Below are 9,998 nucleotides of genomic sequence, written 5' to 3' on the forward strand. Positions count from 1 at the left end.
CAATGTACCCCACCTCATATACAGTTAATGTACCCCACCTCATATACAGTCAATGTACCCCACCTTATATATACAGTTAATGTACCCCCACACAGCAAGTAAAGTTATATATGAGCACAGATCTAACCAAATCATCATTGTATCCCATAATTTCTTTAATATTAAATAATAATCTTAACATTTGTGGTGTTTTTTATTTATTTTCAGTTTAACAACATTACCCATAAACCATCCTCCCGATGACGTATTAAACAACAGACGTCAAGATGGTGCTTGAAAGTACTATGGTCTGGTAAGGAATTAGAGATATGTTTAAAGTTCAAACCGAAAGGGCTAACTCTATTTAAAATGAGCAGTCATTTGGTAAAGGAAACATGTGTCTTTTGCCGCCGTTTGTCACAAACATTGGTGCAGGTTTACTTGTTTTGTTTTGGTGGAAGATGCTCGAGCTATTCCCTGAGTCACTCCAACCTAACATTAGCCTGCAGGAGCCTCCAGCTCGTAGCTAACAGCGGCTCTTTAGTCCGATTATGAACATTTAATGGGTTATTTGTTTACTACGCTATTCGGTGTTGTGTCTTACCTTACGTCCGTAAAATGTGAAGTCCAGGTTGCGCCTCAAGTTAAATAAAAATGGCTTTGTTTCACGCGTTAGCATCGGTCAGCTAGCTGGCTAACAAACGTAAAGCTGTCATTGACTGAAGGTTCAGCTCAGTGGGATCTATTGTTGTCTTTATTTGACCAATCTAATAAACAAAGCTAACATGTTACTATCGCAAATAGACGCTGTCTTTCAGTTTTGTGTGCGTTCAGATAGAGTAACGTTACACAACGTAAAAACACTGGTTTGTTAAACAATAGTACCTTTTAATCGGTTTCCATTATATGCGTTCAGATTGTTGTGTTCAATGGGGCTACACAGTTATGTTCTTAAATGTTTTATATATTGATAGCTATTGTATCTGTTTAGCAGGTTGTTAAATGTAAGAAAACTGTTCAAATGCTTTCCTCAAAGGGATGTGTTCATGTTTTGTCCACCCAACAGTCCCAAATATAACATTTACAACACTATAAAACAACATAAAGCAGCAAATTCTTAAAAAGTACAACTTACAACATATAAAAATGGTTGGCGAGTAATTCTCTGTTGATCAACTAATTGATGAATGAATGAACTTTCAGTGTCCAGTCCCTTCATGTTTCACAGTGCTCACATACACAGTTGCTTTTGGCCTACATCAACAACCAGTATTTATCCAATCTATGTAATTTACATTTTAAAATAGAGCTAGTAATTGTTAACACTGCTCTTCATTTTTCTTAGTGTGGACAACAGTGAGTACATGCGCAATGGAGACTTTCTGCCCACCAGGCTGCAGGCTCAGCAGGACGCAGTTAATATAGTTTGTCACTCCAAGACCCGCAGCAACCCTGAAAACAATGTGGGCCTCATCACCATGGCAAAGTAAGAGGCAGTGTGTTTGAATTAGTGTACTGACATTCAGAATATGTTAATATAATGACACAAGTGTTATGTCCCTGCGCAGCAACTGTGAGGTGCTGACCACACTGACTCCAGACACAGGCAGGATACTGTCCAAGCTGCATGCTGTGCAGCCTCGTGGAAACATCAGCTTCTGCACCGGCATCAGGGTGGCACATGTGAGTTTGTGACTTTTGTTACACAGTGACCTCTGACCTCTTCCTCTTGCAGGGAACCAACAGAGAAGCTGGAAAAGGGTCGCGATGTGTGAAGTGAATTTCAGGAACATTAGGATATATGGAGAGGTTTAAAGTCTTTATTCAAAACATGGACAAACTTGGTTTAACTCAGCTTTGAGTGCTTCTGCTCTCCAGTGATACGCAGCCATCATTAATGTTATAAAGTACACCTGTGCTTTTCCTGTTATGACATGCCAAAATGTCTGTTCTAGATCTATTGGACCTCGTGTCAGATAAATGCATTTGTCAGTTCATTTTTTTTTTCATTTGTTTCCCTCTGTAGTTGGCGTTGAAGCACAGACAGGGCAAAAACCACAAGATGCGCATTATTGCATTTGTTGGCAGCCCAGTGGAGGACAACGAAAAAGAAGTGAGTTAAGTCACTGTGTTGATTAGTTATTATGTATTACCCAGCAAATACTGGATTTGTGGCTTTGATACTGATAACTAGGGAGGAGACTTTGAACAATATCAGACTGTAAGGATTTTCTTTGGATTGGATGTTAGGCATTTTTTTGGAAAAGCATGCTGCTCGTAACTCTCTGAATAGTAATAATGATAAATAGTTATACTGAGCAAATGTGAACACCTGCCTGTATACATCAAGGCAATATAAACACATAATTGAATAATTAAGCCAGCTCTCATAAATGTAAACCATAAATGTAAAATAACAGTTTTGGGTTATGTAAAGGATTTTAAAAACTCAACAGCAAACATTAATATATTATTTTTTAAGAAGTTAAGCACAACTTACAACTAATAGTTTCTTTTCTGCAAATTGTACCATTACATTGTCATTGGAAATGTGCAGACAGCAGATGCTTCCTTCACAAAGGAGGATATTATCTGGATAATATTGCTGATTAAAACGCAGAAAATCTTAAAGTCTAAAACTAATGTAAAAAGAGCTATTTTAGGTTTATTCAGTGTTGTTATCCAGCTTACTCAGTAATGCGTTTTTATAACACTGGCACCTGTTTATCCGTGGGAAAAATTGGCTGATAGCATCAGTGTACTAATATAACATTCAGGCTCCTGATAAAACATGTAGTATTTGTGTCAGCTGAAGTATTTTTATTTTCCCGTAGCTGGTTAAAATGGCAAAGCGTCTAAAGAAGGAAAAGGTCAACGTGGATGTCATTAACTTTGGAGAGGAGGTATTTTCCCATCAAGCTCCACACACACTCAATCTCTTGAATGTCTGTGCTATCGTGTATATTTTTGCTCTCTCTACACTGTTGTGTGGTCCACAGGCTTACCCTCATTCTTTCTCACCCCTGCAGGAAATGAACACAGAGAAGCTGACGGCCTTTATCAATACACTGAATGGCAAAGAGGGTGCAGGCTCCCACCTGGTCACAGTGCCTCCGGGCCCCAGTCTGGCTGATGCCCTGCTGTCCTCACCCATTCTGGCTGGAGAGGGGGGTGCAGTGTTGGGCCTGGGCGCCAGTGACTTTGAGTTTGGAGTGGATCCCAGCGCAGACCCAGAGCTGGCCTTGGTAAGAGAGCAGGGAAAGACAACAAAAGAGTTTTCTGTAATATGTATAGTTTATATACTTCACTGTAATCACCACTTCTATTGTCTTTTGCCTATAAAATGCTCTGGATTATTCATCCAAATTTCTGTTTTCGTCACAACTATCTTCTATACCACATTTAGTGGTTCTTTATTGTACATTAATACGGCATCATGCTACGTGATGTGTGTAAGTATGTAAAGTAATGCTGGGCTGTCGTTTTGATCTGATTGTTTTTTTCCTCCTCCTCTCTCTAGGCTCTGCGGGTGTCTATGGAGGAGCAAAGACAACGACAGGAGGATGAAGCTCGCAGAGCCGCTGTTGCATCAGCTGCCGAAGCTGGCATTTCCTCCCCTGCCACAGATGGTGAGAAATGTCCACCAACTTGGTTTGCTATCATAGAAGCCAAGTTCTGCCCATCTTCCTTAAGTAGACGGTTTACTGCTCCAAACGTGAGTGAGTTCACACGGCATATTTTTCTGTCTTTCTCTTGCAGAATCTGAGGATGCCCTGTTGAAGATGTCTGTTCCCCATACAGACTCATCCACACCTGCTCTACCAGACTTCAGCCGTATGACCGAGGATGAACAGATCGCCTATGCTCTGCAGATGTCTATGCAGGGAGCAGGAGCAGGTTAAACATGGATTTTGAGTTTTCTAAATTTCCATGACCAGAGGATTGATTGAACCTTTAATGCAAAATTAGATTCAGCATGTATAACGTCAACAATAGCAAATGCATAGAATTCAGTTTACAGATATTAATAATTTTCTGCTTCCAAGAGGAAATGTGTTTCTTTAGGTTTCCCTGTATCTTTTAAGTCTATAAAAATCTGTTCCTGCAGCTGATTGAGCAGTTCACATTAGTCCAGTTTTTGGAAATATCCACAATATCAACAACAGAGTGGAAAGTAATATACAGGCAAGCAGAAAAGAGTACAGAGAAAAAACATCATCAATGCGCCTGCTCGCTGTGAATTCTCCAGACAGTGACCTCTTCTATTCACACGTGGGCTTAATTGGACGTTACAAAGACTTATGTACTAAGGAGCTGGCAGGGTGAAGTCCATGTAATGTCAGCTCTGACTGAATTCAGGGTAGTGTGAATACGGCTTAATAGTTTTTACTAATTTGCGGTCCATATTTACAGAGTATTGTACATGCACTGAATGCAGCGTAAGAGTACAAGCTCGGTATTGCTCATTACTGAAAATAACACACCTAATTCTGCAATACTTATGCTAATCGATAATTCACCAGGAGGATTTCACTCTTGAACTCAAGTGTTTTTTGTAGAGCAGTACATTCAGAACATATAGACCACAAATTACAACCCTGTTATTTTTCTACTCCAACAACATTTCTGTTCCGTTTTTCTTGCAGAGTTTGGTGCTGAGGACATGGACACAGAAGCTGACATGGACTCCAGTAAGGCTAAGGTAAGGCTTTCAAAAGTTCTAATTTTTCTTTTTAATCAGATTGAATGTGCTTGCTAGCAACATGTCATTTTTTGTGTCCAGGATGAAGAAGACTACGATGTTATGCAGGATCCAGATTTCCTTCAGAGTGTCCTGGAGAATCTTCCCGGAGTCGACCCCAACAATGAGGCCATCCGTAACGCCATGGGCTCTCTGGCTTCCCAGACGGGCTCTAAACCTGACACCAAGAAGGACGAGGAGAAAAAGAAATGAACACCCAAAGACAGCAACTAAATATACGATAAATAAAAAAGACCTGAGAATTGCACTGCATGTGTTATTCACAGTTATGTTATTACTCTCCTCTATACGGGAACCATTTTGTTCATTCATCCTTTATGTTTATGTAGCTGTGTACCTCTAAACAACTTTTACCTTTTTTCAAATATAGGTTAAATTTTTTTGTGTCAAGCAGATATGTTTAATTTTGACTCTTTTGTAATATAACTTCTCAGTAACACGGGCAGATTTCCTCAATAAATTTACAGAATACGAGGTGGTGCTTCATCTAATGCTTGGAATTTATTTATAGTTGTGTTGGCTGCAACAGCAAGATTACATTGACCTTTTTCATGATTAGAAGATACTTTTCCAAAATATATGTGAATTTTGGATTGAAATCTATATACTTTATCTGGCATTACTCCACTGGTGTCTTATTAAGTGCCCAGAAAAACACACATTTAAACTTCCATTTTAAGATGGGAATACTTTTACTATTATTACTTGATGATCTTTATTGAACAAGAATATGAATGCATACAAGTGGACGCAGCCTGGTGGAGAGACAGAGATGTTAACATTACCTCTGACTGATGTGCTCAAATCTTATGCAAGTGAGAAAAAGCAGCACTGTATACATTCATGTAACTTAAAAGGCAGGTAAACACGATTTGTGAGTGATTTTAAGTAGAAAAACTCCAAAAATGTAGAGCTTTTTCAGTTTTTTACGAGTTAAGTAAGCATAAATAAACATAAATCTTCCCAGACTTAATGACAAAACAACCAGTTTGACCGTAGAAAGTGAAGCTCTTATTGTAAAAGTGTCTGTATGTCTGTGTGACACCTCAGTTAACATTTCGGAGGCTCCTGGGAACTCGCTGTCGCACAGTCTGATGACGAACAACGTATGCGACCGAGGGTAAAGTCAGGAACCAACTTCGCTTTCTATCAGGTAATTCTGTGTGCTAATGTTAGCTTCAACTACAGCGGGCAGAACACGCAGTGCAGATTGTGTGTCAGTCCCACATGAGCTGAGTGTTGGATTTACGTCGCTAATTAGAGATTTTTAACAACTTGAGCAAAGTTGGCCGGTTGACGTTAGCAAGGCCAGCTAGCAGATACGTGCTAAAGTGTCGCTCGCTGTTCGCTGAATGTCTCACTTGTTGCAACAGGAGAGTTGGTTCAACACAGCAGATGTGTGTAACGTGATGTTTCTTTAGTCGGGTTTCGGTAATGTCCGGAGCAGAACAACATCCCACCGATTCCGTTTTGCTTTAACCAAACACTGTCGACCCTCTTGTGATAGCAGCTGTCACAATGTCGGTTTAAATCCGACGTAAAGGTTTAACTTTGTAGCTCGGTTGTGTCAACGTGTTGTGCTTTAAATCAACATTGCATGCGTTGCTCTGACTCATTTGTTGCCCCGGTAGGTTTTTAAGCCTTGGGCTGGCAATGGGGGACATGAAGACCCCAGACTTTGATGATTTGCTGGCAGCTTTTGACATTCCTGACATTGATGCCAAAGAAGCCATTCAGTCAAGCCCCGAGGAAGAACGGGACGAGGTGGGGAATAATGTTGGCGAGAGGGAGAGTGGGTCTCCTTCGTGCTTTCCCTGCCCTCCCGCCTCACACAGTGACCCCCCTGTGGTCAGTGTTATTGTGAAGAACACAGTGCGCTCTGAGTCTTTTGAAGAGGAGGAGAAGTCTGTCAGGGACAAAACAGACAGTCCTTCAAGCAGTGGCTTAATCTCTCAGGTTCAGGTCAAGTTTGAAGACCTCAACTCACAGTTTGGTCCCAAAACACCTGCTGAGGCCCCTGTGGAGCCCCAGATTGCCAATGGCTTTGAGAGATGTGTCCCCAAAGATCAGGGACAGTCCAACACAGAGCCATGGCCCCAGCATTCACCACTGAGGTCCACACTAAATGAGGAGGACAACGGCGCTGATGTGGGATCGGTCCAGCACACGACTGATGTCATGAACAGTTTGAAGCCCCTCCTTTACCTCCAGTCCTCAACCAGTGCCGGCCCCACCTCCTCAACTCCTCCCTCCCCGCACTCTGTGGGCCCTCACATTTCTCCTTGCTCCCCTCAGAAGGAGGAAACGTGTCCCCTCAGTAATCCATCGTCCCCTTTACCGCAAAACGGAAGTAGTAAGGCTGGAATTATGCGTGTTATGCACTCGGATGAAGATGACTCAGAGCCCGACTTGGGGAGTCCACTGGTGATCCAGGAGAGCCCAGATTCTCTCATGTCCTCTCCTCCCAAATTTAAACACAGGGCAAAAGTGCAGCTGCTTGGCTCTCCCGAAACCACTTTTGTTTCTCGTCCGCCCCCTCTCTCTTCTTCGGCACCTGCGAATCCTAAACCCCAACTTGAGGAGAAGGGTCGACCTACCACCCCCAGCTCTCCCCCCATAGCTCCTCAGCCACAGAGCCCTCGGGACTGCCTCCCCTCTGTCAGCACCGACTCTACATCTGTCCAAGAGGAGAAATACCCAGAGCACGTAATTGATGAGAGGGACTCACCCGAGAGCCCACCACCCAGTGAGACAGGCGTAGTCCCCAAGAGAAGCAACAGCCCCGATTTGGCCCAGACAGCAGTAGCAAACCACAAGGACTTAAGTCCCCAAGAAGAGCTCATGGAAAGTGAGCCCAGCAAAGAGGCCAGGGCGGGTGACACCGAGAAGCTGGCTGCAGGTGGAGAAAATGTAGACGAGGAGAGCTGTGGCGCCGGTACTGAGGATCCTGTGTCTGCTAGTGCTGCAGAGGCCGTCGCATCTCCGTTGCGTCCCCTCAAAGTTAAAATCAAAACGCGTACAGGCAGCATCACGAGGACTGTGACTGGCGTTGCACCTAAAAGAAGCGGAAGAGCCGCTACCAAAGGCGTGGATAGTCCAAAACCTTCACTAGAACGTCACAACACAAGATCCAAGAGGGAGGTATCACAGCAACCTCAGATGCCTGCAATGGCGATGCTGCAGGAAGGGGCCCGTACAGTCAAAGACAAGACCACCGTGAACACCAAGCCTAAGGTTTCCCCCACAGCTGTTAGCATCACCAAAGGCGCCGCCCTGCCGTCCGTCTCGGTCTCCTTTCCCAGAGTCAGCCCCGGGGGGATCAACACTCGCAGCCTGGCCCCGAAAAGTCTCAACAGTGGGATGACGCTTCCCGCACCCTCACCTCTGCTCCAAAGTAGCAGCAGACCAGCCTCCATAGTTAACAGCACAGGGGCAATTATATCCAAGAGTCAGACCAACCTGGTGGAAGCTTTCAACAAGATCCTCAACAACAAGAACCTGCTGCCCATCTATAAACCAGATCTGAGCTCCCCTCTTCCTGCAGAGTGGGGCCTTCCTCTGCCTGCACAGGTAAGCGGTCATTTTGTGTATTGCTGATACAGTTAAGTAGTCGATTGATAGTCAAACATAAAAATTGGTCGGTAGTACTTGGTAATGGATAAATTGCTGTTTTACATGCAAAAGCATCAATTCAGTGTTCAGCCGCCCAAATGTGAGGATTTGCTGTTTTTACAATACATGAAAGTTACCTAAATATATTGGGTTTTTAATGGTTGGTCGGAACAAACAAGTCATTTGAATACATCGTAGACTCTGGCACATTGTAATGGACATTTTCACTATTTTTTTTACATTTTAGGGGGAAAACAAATCACTTAATCAATTTAATCAGTTAGTTGCAATTGTTAGTTGCAGCCCTAATTGTGTAAACAAGGGGACCCCCGCCACAAACCCGTAACAGATTATTAAATCTATCTTGCTGTTTGGCTTAACAGATAAAGTTCAGTCTGATAATGACAAGCAGCCCAACTCAACCCCAAAGATAGGAGATAACTCGGTTTATGTAAAATGTTCAGGAAGAGGATGTGTGCAGTACAACTCATCTGATATGCATTATGAACAAAGTGTCACACTCATAGTGATCCTGACAGGCTTAATTCTTTCAACAGAACTAGGCTTAAATCGGCCTTGTTAATTATAATTTTACAGCATTGTATTACTTAGCATATAGCAGTATAATATATCTATCTATAAAGATGAATGTTTGATCCCTTGCAGGGTTACCGCTGTTTGGAGTGTGGCGACGCCTTTGCCCTGGAGCAGAGTTTGGCGCGGCATTACGCTCGGCGCTCTCTGAGGATTGAGGTGACCTGTAATCACTGCGCCAAGCGTTTGGCCTTCTTCAACAAGTGCAGCCTGCTGTTACATGCCAGGGAGCACAAGGAGAGAGGCCTGATCATGCAGTGTTCACACCTGGTCATGAAACCTGTACCTGTGGAGCAGATGATTGGCCAGCAGGAACCTACTGCAGTTGGTTGGTGAACATTGTTTCTGTTGTTTAATTTTTTCTTTTTTTTTAAAGATGTGATTCCTGTGCGTGATTATTTTTCTCCTTGATTCCTCAGGTGGGATCTCTCCATCTCTTCTGTCATCCTCTTCAGGACCGTCATCATCCCTTTTAAGCCAGGCCACGCTAAACCCAACATCCCAGACACATAAAGCAATATCCAACAAGAAAACAGAGGCAGTGCAGTACAGCGCTAATAAATGTCCTGAGTGTCAGGCTCAGTTCAGCAGCAAAGAAGAAGTGGCTGAGCATTTCCAAGAAATCAAACCAGCACAAACCACTGTGAGTCTTTTGGGTGTAAGGAAAAGAGCAACAAGTTTTGTTTGTTGTCCAACGATATAAAAATGAGCTCTAAATAAACTCTCATTACGTTCTTCCTCTGTTCTCCAGCCATGCACAGAGTGTTCTCCTCCCATGCTCCTGCCCAACGGCTGCAGTGCCGCAGCTCACCAACGCATCCACCAAGGCTGCCAACCTCACATCTGCCCAGAGTGTGGGGGCACAGCCAAGCAGCCGCAATTTCAAACACATCTGGACGAGACCTGTTTGCACTTTGCACGCCGCATTGGATACAGGTGCGATAACTTCCACTGTGGTTGTTAGAACAAAAGTATACCACAGAAATTCAATTTATATTCCCAGGTTTCTCTCTTTTCTCTGGCTTTTAACAGTTCTCTCTCTCTCTCTCTC

General features: G+C 43.2%; 2 protein-coding genes across 2 annotated transcripts in view; both read left to right on the top strand.

The window, feature by feature from the left end:
* The first annotated feature begins 233 nt into the window (after window positions 1-233).
* psmd4a (proteasome 26S subunit, non-ATPase 4a) lies at window positions 234-5,215 on the top strand. Its single transcript, XM_035673024.1, has 10 exons — window positions 234-292; window positions 1,325-1,465; window positions 1,548-1,662; window positions 2,006-2,092; window positions 2,814-2,882; window positions 3,009-3,224; window positions 3,500-3,608; window positions 3,739-3,876; window positions 4,626-4,681; window positions 4,763-5,215. The coding sequence occupies exons 1-10, from the start codon at window positions 267-269 to the stop codon at window positions 4,931-4,933; spliced, it is 1,128 nt and encodes a 375-aa protein (XP_035528917.1). The 5' UTR covers window positions 234-266; the 3' UTR covers window positions 4,934-5,215.
* Window positions 5,216-5,787: 572 nt separating this feature from the next.
* The window catches only part of znf687a (zinc finger protein 687a), a 9,000-nt gene continuing 4,789 nt past the window's right edge, over window positions 5,788-9,998 (top strand). The window contains exons 1-5 of the mRNA XM_035672499.1: window positions 5,788-5,894; window positions 6,373-8,311; window positions 9,020-9,275; window positions 9,367-9,590; window positions 9,699-9,883. Coding sequence (XP_035528392.1) covers window positions 6,395-8,311; window positions 9,020-9,275; window positions 9,367-9,590; window positions 9,699-9,883 — 2,582 coding nt within the window. The 5' untranslated portion in view covers window positions 5,788-5,894; window positions 6,373-6,394. The remainder of the gene's footprint in view (window positions 5,895-6,372; window positions 8,312-9,019; window positions 9,276-9,366; window positions 9,591-9,698; window positions 9,884-9,998) is intronic.

This window comes from Morone saxatilis, unplaced genomic scaffold, assembly GCF_004916995.1.
Source record: "Morone saxatilis isolate NCDOM2014 unplaced genomic scaffold, NCSU_SB_2.0 Contig24, whole genome shotgun sequence".
NCBI lineage: Eukaryota > Metazoa > Chordata > Actinopteri > Moronidae > Morone > Morone saxatilis.